We start from the raw sequence: 24,778 nt of genomic DNA, 5'->3' as shown, positions 1-24,778 counted from the left end.
TGTTCCCCATGATATTCCCCAGGAATTGCAAATACATATGATTTGCAGGAATAAATAAAGGGACACGGAGGTTGGAGTAACTGGTTGCATACCAGCTCCTACACACAAATACACATAAAAACACTATTCTTACACTGAAACAATAGCTATTCAGATGTGTAAAACCAAATTTTAGAAATACTGACAGTTTCAATAGTAATTTGAGTCCATTCGAAGAATTCTTAAATGTCACCACTGCCAAGTGGAACACTCCCCATTTTAGGCCCTCTGCCGTCTTGACATAGTCCATTTACTGATGACCTGCTAACTTCACAATGAACCAGATGAAGGCTCACATGCTGAGTGCCCCTGGCAGCAAAAGTCGGGGAGGATGCGTGTGCATTAAAACCGCTCATCTACCAAACCCACTCTGACCTTCCCTAACCCTCCAGACAGTTCACATCATCTAAAAATCCTTGCCAGCCACCTCTGCTCACCTTTAGAGGGGCAAGCCAAGTAGAATACTCATTAAGGCTCAATTATAAATCTCTCTAAGTATGGAATACTACATCTAAGGCCTGTTGAGTTAAAATTCCTGGTCAAACAATAGCTCATATTCTCAGATACTAGGGGGATACTTTAGATATATTAACTTATGCAGCTTTGTGGAAGTTCTGCTCTATTTCATTTAGAATTTTCCAACACTGTGGAAGCACAGACAATGAAAATGAGTTTTCACTGAATATCTCCAGAGAAAAAACTTCTACCCGTGGTAACAGGCCATCAGTAAATGCCTGGTTAATGGAGTCACTCTGTAGTATAAAGGTATTAGCATAAAACCGAAAACTCATACATGGTGTCAAACGCTGCATTAAAGCTAGGGGAAAGTTTGTAACTTATGACATACAAATGATTGACTTGGGGAGAAACAAGGAACACTCTGATGAAATTTCACATCTATAGTCAAACTGAGTGTGGTTTGAAAAAATGACAGTCTGACTAGTAGAATAAAAATGGCTCCCCTGGCCAGTCCAAGAACCATCGTTTCTCTAGTCCACTTCCAAATAATGGTGAGAGCCTCTTATCCAAGTGGGCAAGCGTAAGGTAAAAACAATGCAAACCATACTGAATGATACATCCTGGGGAGTCACAGTCGACATTTTCTTGTCATTAAAGCCACATAGAAAATTGCTATCTATACTCGAGAAAAAGTCGGCCACATCAAAGAGCAAAGCGAAAAGCCCCAGCTCCACCTTGCACAAAGGCGTAACACATTTACACCAAGAACGCATTGTGCAGGGGTCCACAGCCCCCAAGGAAGATGCAGTACAGCAGGACAGGGGCCAACAAAGACCAGGGAGATGAAGAAACCACCTGCAAGGACAGCTTAAAGTCTGGACTGATGAAAGCTAAGCGTGCACACTACAGCTCAAAGATATGGAAGTGTGAATTGGGTAAAGACAGGTTTACTTGCCAAACTCTGGGATTTTAAAAGGGACTTCTTTTAATAAAGACAACAAAGCAGTCCTTTCGATAACAAGGAGAAGCTGGGCAGAAGTTAACCGCGTTTCTATTTTGTAGGTGGAATACCTCATTCCAAATCAGAGCCCTACTGCAAACTAGACACTATTAACTGTGGGGAGCTTAAGAGAACTCATTACCTCAAGGTGTGGTAAGGACTGAAAAACACATAAAAACAGCAGAACAACCCCGCCCGGGTACAAAGTTTCCCTTGGTATAAAACACCACAATACTAAGCTGCATGGTTCATGGGGAAGACCTAGGACGGAAATCCTATTGTTCTTTTAGTTTCCTCTTTGAGAAAAAGATTTTTTGAAAAATTCCCATGCACTGGCCTCAGCCCTGGAGCTGGATCAGGTGGCTGACACCTGAAGAGGTGAGGCTGCTACTAAAACATACCAGAGGAACCAATTTGTCCAGTTGATAACAGACTTTAGTTACACTCACTATCGTTAGAGTATAATTAACCAGCTGTTGTCAGGTTGACTCTGACTCACTGTGACCTTGTGTTTGTCAGAGTGGAACTGTGCTCCGTGGGGTTTTCAGTGACTGATTTTTTGGGAAGCAGATCCCCAGGTCTCTCCTCAGAAGCACCTCTAAAACCCATTGCCGTGGAGTCGATTCCAACTCATAGTGACCCTACCGGACAGAGTAGAACTGCCCCGTAGGGCTTCCAAAGAGTGGCTGGTGGATTCGAACTGCTGGCCTTTTGGTTAGCAGCCCAACGCTTAACCACTGCACCACCAGGGCTCCAAGAGGCACCTCTGGCTGGACTGAAATCGGCAATCTTCTGGTTAGCAGCCAAGCACGTTAGCCATGTGCACCACCAGAGCATCATTAAAAAAACACTCTCAAAATTTCAGACAAATTCACACACTACATTGCATCCTTATCTACCTAAACCTGTTGCTGTGGAATCAATTCCAACTCATAGTGACCCTACAGGACAGAGAAGAACTGCCCTATAGGGTTTCCAAGGCTGTAATCTTTACAGAATCAGACTGTCACACCTTTCTCCAGCCAAGAGGCTGGTGAGTTCGAACCATCAGCCTTTTGCTTAGCAGCCCAGTGCTTAACCACTGCACCACTAGGGCTACTTTTAGCTACTTAGTAGATGTTAAAAACCACAGGAAAAAAATCTTTGCACGTGTGATTTTTTTTCCCTCCACTGCTAAAGAAAATAACTCCTAACAAATATAATTTAGAACCTGGTCATGCAGTATTTATATTAAAATTAAAACTTATAAAATTATTTATAAAAATTATACAATTATTTGTAAGTTTAATACTAGAGTTTTAAAATTAAAAGCAATATGGGAACATGTAAAATTTTCAGTTTTAAAGCAAATATTATATGGTTGTCCCCACACAAATCCCCAAGCAGTCTTCCAGGGACATACCATAGTGTATGTGTTTCTATTACGATTAAATCTAAAATTAAACATAAAAATAAACATAAAATTTCAAAACATGGAAGCAAAAATCCCCTTTAAAGAGTGCAAGCAGAGTAACACTTCATAAATTACAAACTGCTTTCACCACATCATCTCGTTTGATCCCACCACAAACATGTGCAGGAATTACCATTCAACACTTTAACTGATGGGAAAATAAAAACTCAAACGTTAAGGGTCTTGCTGCCCTGTGTTGTAGGGTCAGTCAGCATCAAAGCTGAAACCAGGAGCAGAGCCCAGGCCTCTGAACTCTGAAGGTCAGCCGTCAACTTCCACCAGGGGCCTGCACTTGCTTGGGGACCCAGCTTGGGTGTTCCAGGCCACAGGGGCCTCTTAGGGAGGGAATGGGAGAATGAAGGGCATATAAACTGGCACCTACTCCGTGCTGTAGTCAGGCTCCTACAGGCACTCTTCTACAACTACCACCCACCACCTCACAACCACAAACCCGATTTTCCACAATGGCTTTCAAAGACAGAAATTGAGGAAATGGTTGTGGTAACAAATAAGTGCTTTTCCAAGACATTCTGACCTAACCATCTGCTCTGGAAAATTCAAATGGGAACCAGAAGGAGAGATTTTTTTTCCCCTCTCTGCTATACCCTCCTGATTAAAGGAGAGACAACACATGTACTTAATTTTTTTTTTTAAGAAAAAGACTTCACGAAACCATTTTGGACACGGCAGATCTCTTTTTCTGTTATTTAGGCAGAACTTTCAACCTGGCCAAAAGAAAATATTTTACAAAAAGTTCTGGGTACTTACCTATGGAAGGATTATAACCAGTGGGTTTAGCAGTATACTCAAAACAGGCTTTAACCTTGAGGCTGTATAAAACCAAACACATATTTCTTAAAAGACGTGTAATTGCAGTAGGAAAAACCCAACACGTTTCCCCAGCTCTCGAATGCCCCCCAACAGCCCAATGAGGAGTAAAATGTTATATATTCACTTGGCAGATTCCTCTCCCCTTTGCCCAGCTCTCTTTTAATCTTCCCTGTGGCTCCTCGGGCAACAGGGTCATCATAAAGCAGAGGTGTGAAACTGCAGAGAACTACATGGTAATAGCACAACGCTCACCATATCCCACTAGGCGCTGCACAAGACATTTTCTTGCTGAGATCAATTTTGTCAGGTGTTACTGTGATGGTTTTCTGAATATTAATCACAGGACGAGCTCTGGAGACAAAAGAGTTAAAAAAAAAATGCTCTGACTTGTTACCTTCAATATAAGACAAATTCACATACTATATTGCATCCTTATCTACCAAAACCTGTTGCTGCGGAGTCAATTCCAACTCATAGTGACCCTATAGGACAGAGAAGAACTGCCCTATAGGGTTTCCAAGGCTGTAATTTTTACAGAATCAGACTGTCACATCTTTCTCCAGCCAAGAGGCTGGTGAGTTCGAACCATCAGCCTTTTGCTTAGCAGCCCAGTGCTTAACCACTGCACAACTAGGGCTACTTTTAGCTACCTAGTAGATGTTAAAAACCACAGGAAAAAAATCTTTGCACGTGTGATTTTTTTTCCCTCCACTGCTAAAGAAAATAACTCCTAACAAATATAATTTAGAACCTGGTCATGCAATATTTATATTAAAACTTATAAAATTATTTATAAAAATTATATAATCATTTATAAGTTTAATACTAGAGTTTTAAAATTAAAAGCAATATGGGAACATGCAAAATTTTCAGTTTTAAAGCAAATATTATATGGTTGTCCCCACACAAACCCCCAAGCAGTCTTCCAGGGACATACCATAGCGTACGTGTTTCTATTACTATTATATCTAAAATTAAACATTTAAAAATAAACATAAAATTTCAAAACATGGAAGCTTTTTATGCTTATTCTGTCCCCCTCCCCCCATCTGTTAACTTTTCAGAGATCTCAAATCTCTTCACTGGGATCTACTTCATTGTTCTCATAGCTGATGGTAGTGTATTGTATCAACATCCTTACTTGGGAGACATTTATGTTGTTTCCAGGCTTTCTGCTCTGGCAAACATTCTTGTGCATACATTGTTGCACACATTTGAGTTTAGTTGTAAGGTAAATTTCTAGAAGCAGAATTTCTGAGTCAAAAAATATGTGCACTTTAAATTATGAGTGATAATGCCAAAATACCCTCCAAAAAAAGGTTATGCAAAATACGCTTAATGCCTGGGATGTTAACTATCAGGTTTCTACATACACAAGAATTTTAGTATACAGGCAATCTTTGACTTAAGTCTCCATCTTACAAACATTTGCCCTTCTTCCTCATCCTTCCTCGGAACCTCCCATCCTTAACCTTAAATCTTTGCCTGCTGCCAGAATTTACTACAACTTTTCTATGTGCAACTATAACTCTGTAAGCAAAACCTTAAACCCCTTAACCTCTCCCATGGGAGTCCCATCTCTGCTCTGCATAACCAAACCTACAAACACGCAAGAAGCTGAAATCCCACACCTTTACCCTTTCTCAGCACATAAACACCTTTTCTCTCCCGTACATGTTAGTGTTCATATTCTCCCCTACTCTCTACAGCCAAAAGGACCACCAATGGCCAACCTCTGCCACAGGCATAAGAAATGCCAGCGTATGGCAGATCGGGGTATGGGGTGGGATGGGGAGATGCTGCCTCACCTCTCACCTTCAACATTTTTCAGCCAGAACTTAGAATAGGCTCTATGGTTTCATTACCGCATGGTTTCGGTTACACTGACTCTGGTGGGCTTGCAATAAACCCAACCAGCCATCTTCAGGGATAGTGTTTCTATAGGAAAATGTATATCATGTCCCAAACAGCTAGCTCCAACTTCTGGGATCAATCTACTGGTAAGCTAGAGACAGCATGAGTGAAAAACGATCCGCCAGGCACTCCTTGGAAGCTCTATGGGGCAGTTCTACTCTGTCCTATAGGGTCGCTATGAGTCGGAATCGACTCGACGGCACTGGGTTTGGGTTTTTTTTATTTAAGGTGAAGGCAGGAGCCAATAAAATAGGTAAATACTGATCCTGTTTATTTCCCTTTATCTCAGTTGTTAACCTTTCTATTTTTTATTTCATATTAGCCACCTGTTAGTTTCTAAAATACTAACTAGATACATTTTTAAAAGTTCTTTTATTTTTGTTGTTGTTACTAAGAATATACATAGCAAAACATACACTAAATCAATACTTTCTAGATGTACAATTTGGTGACATTGATAATATTCTTTGAGTTGTGCAACTATGCTCACTCGCCTTTTCTGAGTTGTTCCTGCCCCATTAACATAAACTCATTGCCCCCTAAAGTTACTATCTATTTGAGTTGCCATTGTTAGTTTGACCCATAGATAGATCTTAAAAGAGCACAATGCTCAAGGCAGACATTCTTTACTAGTTAAGCTAAACTACTGTTTGGTTTTAAGGAGACTTTGAGGGAATATTTTTGGTTTAAAGATTATCTCAGGGCAATAGTTTTGGGGGGCTCATCCATCCTCCATGGCTCCAGAAAGTCTAGATTCCATGAGAATTTGAAATTCTGTTCTGCATTTAGGTACATTGTCAACTCTTAAGTTTTGAGACCCTACTTAAAAGGCAAACGTTCAGAAATATTTTAAAATCAGTGTATCACAGATACTGCAGAAAGTGTTCTAGTGTGGCCTAAATTTGAAAAGAAAATATTTTAACACATACTTCTGCCTAAAACCTATTTTTATTTCTGTTTTTTAAGCATATAATACCCACACACACAATTCTGAAGACAGTATAAATGAATCAGTGAAAACTTGTCTTTCAACACAGGGCTATGAAGCAAATTTGACTGGCTCAGCTATCTCCTGTTTAATTGACATACATTTACTAACTACCCTAAAGTACTAACAGCATGATTTAGTGAGGAAAACACCCCGGACTGAAGTTGGGAAGATTTGGGTAGCAGCTCTTGTTCTCTCAGGATCCAGCCTTAGGAGCTCAGCAAGTCACCTAACAAACCTGAGCCTCAGCTTCCTCATTTGTAAAGTAAAAGAATTGGTTCCCCTCTTGTCATATTAAGTTCAAGGATTTTGAAATTTACTACTATAGATGAGGAAAAGAAAGAACAAGTTTACAAGGTTTATCATCAACCTACTTATGAAGACCTTAAAATAAGGGTATTAAAATGTCAATTACACACAGAGAAGCAAATATTTAACTGATTAAAGTTAGGTCGGAGTCCCTGAGTGGTGTAAATGGTTAACGTGCTGCTAACCTACCAGCGGCTCCGGGGGACAAAGCTGTGGCAGTCTGCTTCCATAAAGATTACAGCCTTGGAAATTCTATGGCAGCAGCTCTACTCTGTCTCACGGGGGTTGCTATGAGTCGGAACAAACTTGAAAGCAATGGGTAGGTGCATTTGATGATACCCAGGAAGTACACAAAACTCTTAAAAATTGTTCAGTGGAAAATGGGGATATTGGGGAACTTGCACCTTGTACAATTTTATATTTTTAACTTTTTTTTTAAGCAAAAATATGCTACTTTTAAAATTAAACAAAACAAATTTAATGATGATTTCCAGCAATAATGAAACCATTGGGAAAGGAGATCCAAGTACAGCTGATGGGAATACAAACTGTTGAAGGTCATTTTGGTGAATCTGAGTCAAAAGTCTTAAAACGCACACACCCTTCAGCTCAGCAACTTGTTTTAGAAATTTATCATTAAGGAAGTCATCAAGGGCATGAACAAAAGTAAGGATGTTTACCAGAGTTTTGTGCATCGAGGCAAAAACAACAAAAACAAAAATATCTGGAAAGCAATATGAGTGCCCAATAATAGCGCAGCAATTGGCTAAAGTAGAGGGTCAGTGAGAGAGAGACGACCCCCAACGAGATGGACTGACACAGCTGCTGCAACAAGGGGCTCAAGCACAGCAACGGTTGTGAGGATGGCACAGGGCCCGCAGCGTTTTGTCCTGTTGTACATGGGGTCGCTACGAGTAGGAACTGACTTGACAGCACCCAACAGTTGGCTAAATAAACTACGTGATGCCGGATAAGAGCAGTTAACTTCATTTGGAAAAGAACTCGACGACGTGGAAAAAAACCCATTATGCATTATAAATTGGCAAAAGCAGGGTATAAAACAATCTACATTATCTCAATTTTCAAAAATGCACATCTACATGCACAGAAAATAAATGACTAGAAGACTGTAAACCACAATTTCAGAGTTCAATAATGGATGGTGAATTATATGGGATGTTTGTTTTATTTTTCATGTTCTTGGTACTGTCAAATTTTACATGTAAACATAGTTCATTCTAATAAAGTTTTTAAAAAATATATTTCTGAAGAGTTCTAATTCTGACATATCCCTTAATTAGTTCAAATTTAGCAAGATTTTCCAAAGTAAGTTTTTACACTATCCTCCAAAACAACAACAAAAAGAGCTTCAAAATCCACACAGATCTTGGCCTTTGACATATAGGCATTAGATTTCAGTAATTTCAACCCAAAATGTAAAAATTTCAGTGTAACCTGATTATTGAACATGCTTAAGTTAAATCAGAGATAACACACCTGAAAACAGTTACTGAATCTGAAAGGGAACCAACAGCGACGTCAGGGTAGGAATTTCTATCAAGGTCCATATTTCCAGCAATTGAATATCCAAAGTAAGGTGATCTGCCCTCGAGAACCTGAAACGACCAGGGCATCAGAGTGGACAGTGAGCCATCAACGTGAGCTTCTTATCTATGCTTTGAAAAAGATATGCAAGTTTCTTTGGAACTGAACTTTAAGAGTGCACTTACAAATAAATTAGAATAAACTTATAAACAAATACATACATATAGGACCTAACACTTCAGATATTTTATTTCATACAAGTCATCTGATTTACATAGTATCTCAAAGGATAAAAGAGCCAGTTTTTGAAGAAGTGGTGTACTGTATTAAGTCAATCAGGATATTTCAAACCGAATCCCCCTACCTGACCTCTGAATGTCTTATTTTTCTCAAAAGTAATTTTTAATTTTTGGTGCTTGAATTTCTCACATAATTATAAGCATCTATGTCATTTGCCTGGTTTCACCTCTATTTAGTATGCTGCTAAAGGAAGCATATCACATTTCCATCTCCTTATCCTGTCAGGGTCTTTTACCTTGGATTACTTTGATTTCTGATTTAAGAAATTCCATCATTAAAATAAGTAGGTCATTGCATTTATATCTATTTCCAAGTTATCCCCTAGTAATACGTTTTAAAAAATTCATACTATTGTAGATTAGTAAATAAAACATGATTAGCGTAACAATCCACTTAAACATAAATACTCCATTACAAGGCAAAAAAAAATCCACGTTATTGGGTTACCTGTGTTGGTTTGGTATTTATTCCATTTGCGGACCCATGATAGATAAAAACCTTTCCCATACCATCATAAGGAGCTCCAACTGCAATATCTGTAGACAACACCACATTTGACAAACATTACATATTTAAAACATCCCAATATAATGTTTTAAAGCAAAATGCCATAAACACTCGTTATTTTAGACAACCAAATAATCCATCTACAAATCATCACTACTTCACAATCTATTATCTACCTGGATAGCCATCTTGATTAATATCGCCAATATTTTTGACCGCAATGCCAAACATAGAATCTTTGGTTCCATTGAGACGAATTGGCTTGACATTATTCCACCTGCCTTGCTGGTTAATGTAGACATACACTGCACCTCCAACTTCTCCACCTCTATCAAAATACTGTGGGGCTCCAATAACTATATCTTGCCACCTTAAAAACATAATTAGAGGAAGAACTGTGAATCATCAGCTAAAATATCAGCAAGCTTAGAAAAAATAATACCAGGCCAGATAGTAAAGACAAAGAGATATGGTGGAAAGAACTTCAAATATAGGAGTTATGGCTTATCAATTAAAAGCTGAAAAAACTCAAAGAATAAAAATCCAAGGTAGCCTCTAATAAATGCCAAAAGAAAGGTACTGAGGGTAAGAACTCAAATCTAGTTCCCTAAATTACAATTGCAGTGCAGTGGGACTTCCAGGAAAGATCCTACCACCCCACCCAAACTGGCACCAATAGCCACAGAGCTATGAATTGACTGTTATCACCCATTCCTACTTTCAATAGGATATTCTGGATGCTCCGATAGCCCCTTAAGAAACCACTGAACAGCACCACGTAGGGGTCACTATGTAGTGTTAATTTCTTTTTTTGAATTTTAATTCTCATGGACCCATAATCCCAAGACATAAGTAAAATCTGAATGCTGAAAATGTCATCCTACACCTTAGGAAGGGTAATGACATCATACAAGTGATGAATATGTGACGGGATGGTAAAAATCTAGCAGCAAAGTAATTCTTTGAACCAACTAACCTGAAAAGAAGGCTGTTATCAAGATTTACAGAGGCCAGGCAAAGAAATGATGAATTGCCATATAAAATAACCCAAGATGTTCTTACCCATCTTTGTTGAGGTCCACCACTGCCACGTCATAGCCAAACGAAGAGGCCAGACCTTCCCCATCAAATATGTGCTCAGGGAGAAGATGTGTAGACTTCATGTCCCTTTTTAACAGAACCACAGCTCCACTGTGATTGGCTCTCGGAGCACCAGATACAAACGTGATGTCATCTTTAGAAACAATACCTTTCCCTGAGTCCAGAGAAAAGCCTAGAAAAAGAAAATGCAGTCTCTCACATCAATCTTGTATTTCAGGAGGTTCCTGACATTGGTGACACCATCGTTACCTTTTCCTCTCGCTTCCCACCCGTCTCCTGGGCCCTTCAACCGACTATCATATTTATAACATGAATGAGTTATGGAGCTCAGGGATTTGACACAAGTACAGGGTTGCATGGCTATTTCACTGCTTTCTATGGATATTAAGACTTTAAAAAAAAAGTATCTATGCTGTTTAGCATTTGCGTAACTTGAATCGTAACATTCATGCTGTACTAAGAATCAATTTGATCCCCATTTTAATCCTGAAACTGCGATAAAAGAAGATCAAACTAGACATATTGTGGGGAAGTTACATCAAATACAGAGAGAGCGATATTTGACTCGCAGTGCAATCGAGTTTGTGTTATAAGGGTCTGCTATAATGATTAGCATTTGATTCATGAATAGCTTCCATATTCACCCATCTCCTTGGTAACTGTCTCCTTGGTAATTGGGCAAGATCAATGCTAACGTCATTAATATACCATAGATAGCACTTCATTATTTTGGACCAACTCAGTTCTCAAACACAAACGTGCAAACGAAACCATGATTGTTGATATATAGTATTTGAGACCCTAGTATAAACAATAGTGGTGAGTAAGTTGTCACTGGTCTCAATTATGTTCTTGTTCAGAGGGCAAAAAACTATTAGTACACTTAATTGTAAGTTATTCGGTAGGATTGAGATGACAAATACTGAGATTTGGCAGAGAACAAATATAAGTGCCCATTCAAATCGAGTACATCTTTCTACATAAAGGTGAAGCAGGTACAGAATAATGTAAGCTCACCCCTTTTATTGGGCTTTATTTATGAAAAACGTCACCACTACTGTTGCAGTTCTCAAATTGTGAAGTAAGATGAAAAATATGATGAGCTACAAGTTTAGAATAGGGTGATCTAATCTACTCCAGCTCTGAAAACCATCTGGCAGCAGAGCTTCAACCATGGTATGCTTTGTGTGTGCTGCACTTGAAATGAGATAGAAAAATAAAAAGATTTATGCTCTGTATGGATCAAACAGTGTTTTTTTTTTTTTAAATGACCATGACCAAGACAATTTATTTGTCATCTCAGAGGTCACAAACCTAGGTAGCTATTCATCATCACATCAGGGGATGTGTCAGGCTGCTCTCTGGGAGGCTGTGTTTTATAAACAAACTGATCAGGATCTGTATAGGAGACGCTGGTCAAAAACAGCAGGCCTGTATGCATGCACGGGATGGAAGAGATTGAAAAAAAAATTATGCTTGGTAATAGGCAAGGACGGCTGTCACGGTTCTCACCAAAGGATGAGGCCACCATTGCGTCAGTAAGCTGTGATCTTTGCTGGCTTCCAAAACCTCCAGCAGATGGTTTTATCCCTAAGACCCACTGATCTTTTGAAATGACAGATTCACAGACAGTATGGACAACCAAAACGTAACAATGAGAACCTGATTTTTTTTCAGGCATCTGCTTTTGAGAAAATTCATTCTAAAAGTGGCAAATGTGTTTCATAAAAATGTTTACTACTTTAACATGTTCTATCAGCAACTATGGTTATAAAATCCCTGGGCATCGATCTTGAAGACCAAAGTGTTGGTTTCTCGACCAGAACAATTAAAATAAAATACTTTTCATCACAAAAATAGTCTCTGAATAATGTATTTGCAGAGAGAGAGGTTGTCTGTTGAAATATATTCAAATAAAATATTGGTGTGTTGATAATATTTACCTGGAAAAAGATTTTACCTTGAAAACCATGTTAAATAATTGAGACTGCAAACTGCTCACCCAAGTTCCCTTCCTGCCCCACAAGACCACTAACATTCCATTCACACACCCAGTTGCTTCCCCTGCTCTTCCCGTCACTCTCATGAGTATTTTTGTCATTGGCTGAGAGATTACTGTGTGACCTTGGACTAAGAAATTAATCTAAGCTGCAGTTTTTCTCACTGGCAAAAAAGGGACAATAATATCTATTGCATTGTTGGGAAGATTAAATAAGATATGAGAAATGCTGAACGTAGTGCCTGACTTGTAGCACACAGTTGGTGCTTAATAATTAAGCATAATTTTTCTCTTCCATCTTCCATATCTTATGCCAAGTTTTAATGGGGCAGGGAAGGGCAGGATGCTGAAAAAAATTTTTTACATTTAACAGTGTGCTTCATACATATTTACACAATTAGAACAATTGTTTCAGAGTATATTTACTAAGACATTGTTTAGAATAATTCATATCTATAACTGTTTTTTCCTTTTTCACCTTCCATAGTTCCAGTAATCTCTCTAAGCTTATGGGTACTTTTCTCTCTTTTTTTTTTTAACAGGTTACTATTTAAGTTTGTGAGATTTTTTACATTTTTTTCCAAGAAATGCACAGTAATTATTCTTTATGTCAACTCATACCAAGAATTAAAGCTTTTAAAAGCCTTTTTGTAATTATCATAATGCACATGAATAATTTAGGACACCCATTAGTAATGCAAACAAGCCTTAGGAGTTAAGGAGTTGGCACTTAGGCGCAGTCTGGGTGTCCTCAAAGCTGCTTTAGCAATTCTGCGCAGCCTCAGCCAGAAAGCCCCCATGCCACCCACCGGGGGCTCTGTGACATGGGGGCCCCAATCCAGAAACGAGGTCAACCTTAAGAGACCCGCAATCACAGAGTAAGGACCCAGAGGTCTTGAACTGCCACTTAAGAGTTACTTTATGAATGTAGCTCTTAAGAGAATCTCTACAAAGAGGCGTTGAAGGGCGAGGAAAGGCAGCTCGGTGTAATGCGAACATTCTTGCGTTCTATCGTGGCTGCATGAATGGCCGTTTCAGGTTACAGAGGCCACCATTAGCTCAGGAGATGGGCTTCCAAGTAGGGGGATGGACAATTTTAGGAGATAAGAGGTTTCTCCCCACCTATTATCTGAAGGATTCTAAACACCAGTCAGGTAACCTCAGAATCACTAAGGTTTAAATCAAATTCTTGCAAATGCAGCCAGGGGCCCCTAGCTCCACCTAGTTCTGAACCTAAGGAGCCCAAGGTCCTGTGGGCCCTGGGAGGAGAGTACCACACAGCGCTCATTCCTACCTAAATAACTGTTGGCAGGAACAGGAACTAGACTTTCGTCATGGTTATTCTCTCCACCAACTTCATAAGGCCCATCTTCAAAGATGTTCATGTCAAAAAAAGTGTTATTCTTTTGCTCTACGCGAACAATCCCTGAAGGAGTGAAATGGTAAAAACAACAACAAAAAAAATGAAGATGAAACAAAATAAAATAAATGGTTCCTAATATATGCCCCCATGTTATCACTGAGTACAGGAAGAAAAGTTTGAAGGAAGAAAGATGAAGGAAAGAGACGACTTTTAAGGTTGTTAAAATTAAAATAATGTTAATGTAGATTTTTACATCAAAGAAATTTGTTGTAGCAATTAAAAAAAAAATTCTCCCTGCTTTTTCATGAATTATCTCTATAATGCCATGAAACTAGATGGAAACTGGAATACGTTTACTTAGTTAACAAAACCTACAGAAAACAATTTTTTAAAAGGACATGAACTTAATACATATGATATTTTACATTCTCTGTATTCCAAAATCAATTTAGCTCCTTTGCTGCAGTGTAAAAGTGAAATTAACATTTTGATCTTTACTTTCAATCACTGGAACCAAGATTTCATCTTTTCAAAATGCTCACAATTATCTAATTAAAAAGGCAGATCACACAGTAAGCCCAAATTACAATACAGCTTTTTAAAAATGGCAACATTTTAGGCCAGAGTTTATAAAAGCAGTTAGAACATATTGCCCGTAAGTTGAAACATACATAGTTGGTGGGTGCTTTTGTTTGGTTTGATTCTATGATATCGGAAACCCTGGTGACACGGTGGTTAAGAGTTATGGCTGCTAACCAAAAGGCTGGCAGTTCAAATCCACCAGGTGCTCCTTGGAAACCACATGGGGCAGTTCTACCCTGTCTTATAGGGTTGCTCTGAGTTGGAATCGACTCAGCGGCAATGGGTTTGGTTTTTTTTTTTTTAATATATTACATGTATTTTTGCTAAAATAAAAATATTTCTAAATTCAACACTGTATTTCAAATTAGATCAAAATCACCTGACAAACACAATCACACTAAAGTTCCTGTTGGGGTAGGAGGGCAAAGTGAAATTACTAGCACAAGTCCATCTATAGCTGACAGAGCAGAGGATGTTTTCCCAAGAGTCATTTCTAACAGGAATTAAAACTTTAATTTTTTTTAATTATTACTGTAATTTAGATGAAGATTTACATATCAAATTAGTTTCTCATTAAACTATTAATTCACATATCATTTTGTGACATTGGTTACCAACCCCATAACATGTCAACACTCTCCCCCCTTCTTGATCTTGGGTTCCACATTCCCATTCATCCAGCCTTCCTGTTCCTCCCTGTCTTCTTGTCCTTGCCCCTGGGCTGGTGTGCCCATTTAGTCTCATTTTGTTTTATGGGCCTGTCTAATCTTTGGCTAAAGGGTGAACCTCAGGACTGACTCCAGTATTGAATTAAAAGGGTGTCTGGGGTCTATACTCTTGGGGTTTCTTTAGTCTCTGTCAAGCCAGTATGTCTAGTCTTTTTTGTGAGTTAGAATTTTGTTCTACATTTTTCTCCAGCTCTGTCCAGGACACCCTATTGTGATCCCTGTCACAGCAAAGACTTGAAATTATTTTAATGGAAATGGAAATTTTTTCTAAGTTTTTTCTCACTGGTGAAAATGTTATAACGTGTAATTTTAATAAATATCTCAAAAAAGGTTTTATGTCCAAATCAGACACATTTCCCCTCATCATGGACTAGAGTCAGGAAAATCATCCTTTATGATACAGTGGCTTTCTAGACTTGCCTAATTTCTTCAAAAGTTAAACTCTTATAACAGTAACTGACCAGATTCATCCAGTCAAAAAATGAGCCATATTCCTCCCTTCTACACAGTTTTTCCTCTTACCCACATCACAATAATAATCAAATAATACCAATAAGTAACTTTTCCTCAATTTATCTAAAATTATTGTCTCAAAAGTCCCTAATTTGTCTGACATCTGCCCTTCTCACTTTATAGATTTATTAGCAAAGCACGGCCTCCTAGGATAAAGTATGACAAAAGAAACATCTATAATCACACAGCCATATTTGTACACCAAATCAAAAACCAAACCCATTGCCATCCAGTTGATTCCGACTCATAGAGACCCTATAGGACAGGGTAGAACTGCCCCATAGGATTTCCAAGGCTGTAATCTTTACAGGAGCAGACTGCCACGACTTTCCCTCGAGGAACGGCTGGTGGGTTCGAACTGCCAACCTTCTGGTTAGCAGCCAAGTGCTTTAACCACCGCACCACCAGGGCTCCTTTATTTGTACACAACACCACTTAATTCTTCATGGTGTTTAAAACACTAAAAATTGAAACCTTTAACTTCATAAAACAGGCAAATATAAACAGCAAAAACTATTCATGCTAATTATTATGTTCTTACGGGGAAAAAAAAAAAATTAACTGCTTGTATCCATGAAAATTACTGGTGGGGGGAAAAAACCCAAAACACCTCTCAACACTAAAACAAACATACATTTCCATCACTATTTGTTTTTAAAAAATCATATGATTTAGAGAATTCAATTTATCCTACCCCACTTCCATAACAAACAAATGCCTTATAATACACTTTATCTTAACTTAAAATGCACTAAATCTTGGCACAACCTAGAGAAATTATATAGACATTCTAATCTCTATTTCTATAAATAAAAATGTCATACCTTTCCAGTTGTAAGTACCCGGGGCTCCAAACACAATGTAATGAAAGTCTTTAGTAAAAGTAGCTGCTACACCTTGCTGGCAAGAACCAAATTTTTCATGGCCTCTCAAACGACCATCGCAAAAACTCCAGTCTCCTCCATCCATATCATCTTCAATCCTGAGATTCTGACTCAGGACGTAACACCTTCCAAAGATGTCTCGGGATTCCTGCTTTGTATTAACATGTTGCCTTTTTTCATATCTGTGAGCACATGTCTGCAAATATATAGAATAAAGTAGCCCATTTGTATCTATAAACCTTAATAGCACTGTCAATAATAAAGAGGTTAATACTAAAAGAAAAAGAAAAAAACCAGTTGCTGTCAAGTCCCTTCCAACTCATGGTGGCCCTACATGTGTCAGAGTAGAACTGTGCTCCATGGGGTTTTCAATGGCTGACTTTTAGGAAGGAGACAGCCAGGCCTTTCTTCTGAGGTGCCTCTGGATGGACTCAAACCTCCAACATTTTGGTTAGCAGCCGAGTGTGTTAACTGTATGCACCACGCAGGGACACTGATGATTAAATGTGTCTTCATTCTGGGATGGGATCTCAAACCAGCAACTCTTTCCCAAAGTGCCCCCTCCAGAAGACTGTTACCTGAATCTAGAAACTGAAACCTCTTTCTTGTTTTCACCCCGAGAATAACACCATAAGCCAAATATCAAATGCGAGGCAACTTACTTATAAACTTTACTTGTCACAGAGACAAAGGGAAACACCTTCTTATATTCTTAATTTAATTGGCTTTTAATGACTGTATAAACTTTCACATCAGCATGTTTGTGAAAACAAGCAATTATGTCTGGAGGAGAGAAGTCACAGACATATCTTCACAGGGATCAAGGAAACATAACTCGTATTTTCCTTTTACTCACACTATTTCCTTGTCATCAGTCCTAACTTACATTCTAAACTCTGAGATTATTTCCCTAGAAATGTTTGTTTTGAAACACAGAGAGAATTACACTGCTGAAGAGGTGTAATAATCTCTATGATTTTTACCAGGTATTCATGGTTACTCTCCATATAACACAAGCTGATAATATTTTACATTACCCAAGTCAGTTTCCCATGTGCTCCTTAAGTATCAAAATTCAGAGTTCAGTAAAATAGCCATCTTTCTCAAAATTCTATATAAATTTGTTATTAACAACCATGCCATCTATACAACTCAACTAACAAACTCTGTTTTCTTCACTACTTATTGAAGAAGGTCAGAATAAATGACAAGCAAGTTTAAAATTATCTGATGGTACTTTCTGTGACCACTCTCGTGTTTTTTAAGCTTATCTATAAGAGCTACAGTGGTTAAGAGCTCAGGCTGCTAACCAAAAGGTCGGCAGTTCAAATCCACCAGCCACTCCATGGAAAGCCTATGGGGCAACTCTATCCTATATAAGGTTGCTATGAGTCGGAACTGACTCGATGGCAATGGGTTTTGTTTTGTAAGAGCTACACACTTACTAGAGCAGAAACCATGTCTAGTTTTGTTTTGCTTTTTTGTTTTAAGAATAAGTTCTCTCAGTGGAAAGTGCTAAAGAAAAGCAGGTTGTACGGCTGTCTCAAAGTACATTAGGAATCACAGGAAAAATGATGCTTCAATTTCTCCCTAACAGGAATTGCTGCTTTAAAGCAATCAGCTTGCTAGAATCAAACTCTGTGGTCAGGAGTCCTGTCTGTTTTGTTCACTGAGTAAGTCCGGTGGTACTGGCTCACCGTAGGTGCTCAGATGTTTGTAGAATGAACATGTTTCTTACACTTACCACAACTTTGCCCCCCGGGCCCTGGCTCTGGACTGTGACACCCATCCATTGATCTTCCTTGCTTTCCGACAAAGGGTCAGCTGTGGAACAGTAGCACAGGTTAGACACAGAGTTAACATGTCAAAGTGGCTGAAAACAGCCTCTGTACCAACAAATCACAAAAATACAAGAAAAACTGCCTTGACTCTAAGTCTAACCACTTAGTAAATTCTATTACTCAATCCAGAATAATTATTGCTCTTCTCAAGAAAATAAGTAAGTGGTTATCTGGAAGGATCTTTCTTAGAATTCTCTACATAAAATAAATAGTTCTGCACGGTGGCCTATCTTCACCCACAATCTGCTTCACCAGAGTCCTAAACACAAAGAGGTATTTGAAAATTGTGAGACTAAGGGGTAGCCCTCCGATATACGCCCTTAAAGCAATAATGCAAGATCCAGTTTCAAAAGTCCAATTACAGTAAAACCTGCAAAAGCTGGGACCTGTGCAAGGTGGAAACCTGTCAGTGAAGGAAAACTCAAAATATTTTCCACTGAAAAGAGCAACAGAAAAGTTGTAAGACTGCACCTTGTCAAAAGTGGAAAACTCACAAGACCCAGAAAAACAAGGCAGTCCCATCGAATTCCAGCTCTCACAGGTTTCACTGGACTATCCAAACTAACGAAAAGTAGTTGCCTCTCAATACACTGGGAAATTTGTTCTTTTCCTTACTCGAAATGGGAAGACAAGGCCTCGGGTTCATTTTATGTCTTATATCTGACAAGTTGTACCTTTTATCAATGCCAGAAAGAGAGCAATGTATTTATCTTTAGCCAAAAATCTATTGAGAAGCCACAAATATCACCATATACTCTCTTCAGTGTTCATTTAAACCCACTGTTTAACCCTATATCTGCCCTTAAGCAGGATCCAAATTTCTTCTTTAAAAGGGGAAGGAATGTTTGCTTTCCTCAGTAAGAAGCAGGGCAAAATCTTCAATCTTAAAACATTACATAAGAACTAAACAACCTTAAGTAGACAGAAGGAAAAATGCCAGAATGTTAAATAAAGAATGGTTATGTCTAGGTACTGACAATACTGGTAGGTTTTTTTTTTCCCTAAAGGTCCATGTATTTTACAAGTTTCCTACAATTAACATGTTACTATTTTCTCATCGCTTAAAAAAAAATGTTATTTTTAAAAGCTGAAAAAGCAAAAGAATTTAAACATGAATCTGCAAATCTACTTAGGCCAAAACCAAAAAAACCAAGCCCATTGCCTTCCAGTCAATTCCGGCTCACAGCGACCCTATCAAAATTTGGCTTGGAGCTTCTCAGGACGTGAATTATTCTGCCAAACCTACAGGAAACTGGGCAAACAGGATATTAACAGGACCCACAGAATGATATCCTCCAGCTACCCAGAGGTCTTGCAAAGCGAGTCTCTACTGCGACAAGAGGGCAAATTTTATCCATATTGATCAGCTCTCATTTCAGAGAGATCTGACATTTGCATAATCCTTCGCCCAAATATTTTAACAGTAAACGAGAACTTTTGGCGGCTAAGTACAAGATAGGCACACTGAGCTGTCTTCACTGCTGTGAATTCAGTTTTCAATCCACAGCTCCCTGTAGAATCTCAAGCCGTCACTAGGTGGCAACCTCAATACACCGTATTAATTTAGAAACCAGGATTAGGAGGAGGTGCAGCAATGCTATGCATCCAGTGGGATTTAGGAAGTAAAAGTTTTCAGGGCAAACTCAAAAAACAAAAAAACCTGTTCATTGCCAACAAGTTATCAGTTCCAACTCGTAGCGACCCTATAGGACAGAGTAGAACCACCCCACAGGGCTTCTGAGGCTGTAATCCTTACGGAAGCAGACTGCCACATCCTTCTCCTGTGGAACAGCTGGTAGGTTCAAACCACCAACCTTTTGGTTAGCAGCTGAGCACTTAACCACTGTGCCACCAAGGCTTCTTTCAGGGCAAACTAGTAGACAAAAACCAGTCACCGCTATTGCAATTAAAAGTGGTCCTCTCTCTAGGAATAAACGCTTGAACCCTCTTTTTCCCTTCACACAGGAACAGCAACTGGGGTACAGGCGAGTTGGCCAAGTGAACAGTGAGGTCAGCAGAACGCACCATCGTTATCAAATTCAATCCTTGTGCATGGCTCTTGGGAGGTGATGTCGCAGCTGTACAAGCCTCCTGTCCGGTTGGCCCTCTGCAGTGGAAGGGCTTTGGCCTGGGGGGCTCCCACTAGCAACCTGTTGACAAAACAGAGAAAACTTGGAGACTTGAGTTTAATACAAACTTACCATTAGGTTAGTCAGAACCAAGAGGTATCAACACTGTCCTCTGCCAAGGAGTCTATTAATTCTTCAGCAGCTGAACAGTAAGGGAGAGCAAAGATGGAGACCGTGATTAGCTCATACAACCTACATAAATACAACTACGGAAGTCAGGTCAAAAGAGGAGAGGATATTTAAACAAAGCAAAAATATGCTTGTCTGTCCTAGCTGTCATATTAGTATCTCTCTTCTGGGTAAGACTGTGGAGCTTAAAAGACACACTTTTCATATAACATGACACTCCCACCTAAGTCAAGCCAAAAACCAAACCCACTGCCATGAAGTCAACTCTGACTCATGACAACTGCATTATATGACAGAGAACAACTGTGCTCCACAGCGTTTTCAGTGGCTGTGATCTTTTGGACGTAGATCGCCAGGCTTTTCTTCCCAGGTGCCTTCTGTGGATTCAACCACCAACCTTTTGGTTACTAGCCAAGTATCTAACGTTTGAGTCACCAGGGACTCCTTAATAAGCCAAATATACCATACGAAGCTCAACTGACAAAACAACAAATACTTTTTAACAGTGGAAGGAAAAAATGGCCGTACTGAACTTAATGACAATGCAGGTGGTCCCTGGGACGGGTTACAAACGAGATCAGTTCCTAAGTGTATCTTTAAGTCAAATTTGTAGGCAAGTCAGAACAGGTACATACAGTTCTTACTTAATCTCACTTTAGTGCAAGAAAGGAGCCCTAATGACAGTGGTTAAGAGCTCGGCTGCTAACCAAAAGGTCAGCAGTTCGAATCCACCAGCCACTCCTTGGAAGCCCTATGGGACAGTTCTACTCTGTCCTATAGGGTTGCTAGGAGTCGGAATCAGCTCGACGGCAGTGGGTTTGGGTTTTTGGTCGGTTAGTACCTTCTGAATGATTTAAAAGTTGCATGTGCAGCAAGTGAAGGTGATTGTGACGAGGAATTTGTTGCAAGTGGTTTCAAAGTGAGGGCAAATTCACACAATGGGAAAGAGCGAGTACAGCTGTCTGTTAAGTTATGTCAATTTTTAACACTGTGCCTTCCTAAGGTATTTTTAAGGGTGATTTTGACTGTTTTTTTTGACTGTATCCTTGATGTCTTACTTATCTAGTGCTGCTATAACAGACACACCGCAAGTGGATGGCTTTAACAAAGAGAAGTCTATTTTCTCTCAGCAGGCTGCAAGTCCAAATTCAGGGTGTCAGCTCCAGGGGAAGGCTTTCTCTCTCTTTCAGCTCCGGAAGAAGGTCTTTCTTGTCAATCTTCCCCTGGACTAGGAGCTTCTCTGCCCAGGAACCCTGGGTCTAAAGGACACGTTCTGCTCCTGGTGCTTCTTTCTTTGTGGTAGGAGGTCCCCAACTCTCTGCTTGCTTCCCCTTCCTTTTAACTGTTGAGAGATAAAAGGTGGTGCGGGCCACACCCGGGGGAAACTGCCTTTACACTGGATCAGGGATGTGACCTGATAAGGGTGTTAGAATCCCACCCTAATCCTTTTAACATGAAATTACAATCACAAAATGGAAGATCACCACAGAATACTGGGAATTACAGCCTAACCAAGTTGATAAACACATTTTTGGGGGGACATAATTCAATCCATGACACCAAGCTTTCAGTGATTTTGAACCTAACTTGTACCTAAGATACAGGTCAACTGAATTGCTCTCTTTCGCAGCTCTGACCTCTTTCTGAGTCAACCCTTATTTCTCGGCATTCCTGTCTAGGCATACCAACTAGCTTCTCACCCAATCATCCTCCCACAAGGGACTCAGGGATTCAAAGATTTGTGTGGTCCCACTTATGTTCTAGGCACTGTAATGTTCCTCCTTCCCTCCCACCCCAGTGTTCTTGTCATCTCCTGTAAGTTGGATGTGCTGACGATTCCGACTCCTAGCAACCCCATGTGACAGAGAAGAACTGCCCCATAGGGCTTCCTAGGCTGTAATCTTTACAGGGAGAATACTGCCAGGTCTTTTCTCCTGCGGAGCAGCTGATAGGTTCAAATCACTGACTTTTCGGTTAGCAGCTGAGCACTTTAACCATTGTGCCACCAGGGCTCCTTTCTCCTATAAGGGGGCCCCCAAACCAACCCACCATCCTTAAAATCACATCATTTGACAGCCAGAGGGATCTTTAGGGATCCACTGCCTTTTTCCTGGGCTCCTTCTGCCAGTGGTCTTTATTCACCATGATTGTTAAAATCCTTGGGGTCTGGCTGACTAAAGGAACAACCAGAAGAGAAACAAAGGGAAAGAACACATACCTGACTGGACAGAGAGAAACAAAAGGCTAAAAGGGAAACCAGGATGGACCTGAGGGAAAGGGTGGGGAACACAAACGTGAAAAAACCAACGAGTTCCCCAAACAGAAAACAAGCTACCCTTTGCCTTTTAAGGAACCCACAAATCTCAGATGCAAAAGCAAAACAATATAAACCAAACAGTCTCCCCACCTCTGACCCTGCTGGAATCCCAATAAAGGATTCAGCACATTTAAAAAAAAAAATGAATACAATACAGGCAGTATTACAGGAGGATGTGGACTTGGAGAGCAGAGTAGGGAGCAGTCGGACTGCCCAGGAGAGTCAGGCAGGCAGGGGTGGCCTGACAGGTCCCGGCACCATCCCTCCCCTTCCACTCCCTGGACAAGAATCTGACTATGTACAAAGATCAAAACAGCACACACTCAGATTCCGGGCTCTGAGAGCAAAATGAAATGAGACGCAGAGGGCCCAGATGGTGTCCTTGGCGCCCGGCTCCTCTGGACAGACCGCAGAGGGAAGGCCAGAGGCAGCAGAGCCTCCAGAGGCCCATTCCACGCCTGTTCCAGTAATGCTGTCCCTAATTCTCAGGAGCTCCAACATGTACCTGAGAGGTGACCTGGCCTAGAGTATGAAGTAGATGAATTCAGCTATTCAGCAGAGGTGGGGATGGAACCATCCTGGGCACTGGGGAAGGATAAGCAAGGTGCTGGGCCAGAAGCATGGGATCCAGGAATTAGGACTAGAGAGCACCTGAGTGTCTAGCCCTCTAATCTTATAGATGAAGAAACAGAGGCCTTCGAAGGGATAATGACTCCTCCCCTAAGATCCCACAGCTAGTGGGTAGCTAGGACCAAAATTACCTGGGGCAATGTTTTCTCCACTCCCTTAAGCTACTTTCTAGGAACTATAACTCAGAATTTCAAGGAGTTTGGAATCCCTGGGTGGTATAAATGGTTAATGCACGTGGCCACTAGTCAAAAGGTTGGAGGGTCCGTTCCACCCAGAGGTTCCTCGGAAGGAAGGCCTGGTGATCTACTTCCGAAAAATCAGTCATTGGAAATGTATGAAGCACAGCTCTGCTCTGACATACGTGGGGCTGCCACGAGTCAGAGCGGCCTCCATGGCGACTAGCCCAACCTAGCTGAAAGGGCAAAACCAACACAAATGAAACACGGAAATAAGAACAGCTCAGTGTGCTGGCGGACTAAATACAGAAAGCTTGAGGAAAGCAGAGTCAAAGCATTGTTGTAGTTGGGTGGGGTAGAGGTCACGGAGGAGACGCCTGTGAAGGTAACCAACTGCAAACGGCAGGGGATGGTTATGAAGAGCAGCCCAGGAGCCCCAATAATACTACCATCTGTTTCTCTAACCACTTCCTCTCCGCCTCACCACACCCAGGGAGGCCCATGAACTACCTAAGGCAGGTACTGGGCTTGTTATTTCCCATTTGCTGCCTCTCACTCATTTGTTCACTTATTCACTCAGCAAACATTTATCAAGAGTCTCCTGGGATGAATAAAGAATTGCCCCATCCCTCAAACTCTGGCGGAGCCAGATCCACGAATAGGTCATTAATCTAAAGGGAAAGAGACCTGGTGGTGCAGTGGTTAAGTACTCAGCTGCTAACCTAAAGGTTGGTGGTTCAAACCCATCAGTCATTCTGTGGGAGAAAAGACCTGGGGATCTGTTCCCATAAACACTATGGCCTAGAAAACCCTATGAGGCAGTCACATGGGGTTGCTATGGGTCAGAATCGACTCACAACAAACTACAGGGAGGTAGAGACAATGAGACGGAGTGCTCTGGACGTTCAGAGGAGGGCACCAAAACCTGCCTGGAAGGAAGAGTGGCGCAGAGAGATGACAGCGGAGCTGGAGTTGCCCAGGTAAGGGGCACAGCACATGGAAAGGCTGAGAGGGAACCAGAGGAAATGGAAGCTATGGACT

At 40.3% G+C, this 24,778-nt stretch overlaps 1 protein-coding gene across 3 annotated transcripts in view; it reads right to left on the bottom strand.

Annotated features, from left to right (window-relative positions):
• The window catches only part of ITGA6 (integrin subunit alpha 6), an 85,665-nt gene that overhangs the window by 26,009 nt on the left and 34,878 nt on the right, over positions 1-24,778 (bottom strand). For 2 of the 3 annotated variants that reach the window (XM_049887438.1, XM_049887439.1), the window contains exons 2-11: positions 20,382-20,506; positions 18,260-18,339; positions 16,456-16,711; positions 13,740-13,871; positions 10,408-10,618; positions 9,522-9,715; positions 9,286-9,374; positions 8,491-8,609; positions 4,035-4,133; positions 3,720-3,781 (exon numbers count right to left, since the gene is read on the bottom strand). In XM_049887438.1, the coding sequence (XP_049743395.1) occupies positions 3,720-3,781; positions 4,035-4,133; positions 8,491-8,609; positions 9,286-9,374; positions 9,522-9,715; positions 10,408-10,618; positions 13,740-13,871; positions 16,456-16,711; positions 18,260-18,339; positions 20,382-20,506 (1,367 nt within the window). Of the gene's footprint in view, positions 1-3,719; positions 3,782-4,034; positions 4,134-8,490; positions 8,610-9,285; positions 9,375-9,521; positions 9,716-10,407; positions 10,619-11,760; positions 11,878-13,739; positions 13,872-16,455; positions 16,712-18,259; positions 18,340-20,381; positions 20,507-24,778 lie in introns of all 3 variants that reach the window. The other variant, XM_049887440.1, reaches the window with a different exon arrangement.

The sequence above is a fragment of the Elephas maximus genome, chromosome 6 (assembly GCF_024166365.1).
Source record: "Elephas maximus indicus isolate mEleMax1 chromosome 6, mEleMax1 primary haplotype, whole genome shotgun sequence".
NCBI classification, from domain to species: domain Eukaryota; kingdom Metazoa; phylum Chordata; class Mammalia; order Proboscidea; family Elephantidae; genus Elephas; species Elephas maximus.
The sequence above is the reverse complement of the archived record's forward strand: the minus strand, read 5'-3'. Positions and strand labels throughout refer to the sequence as shown.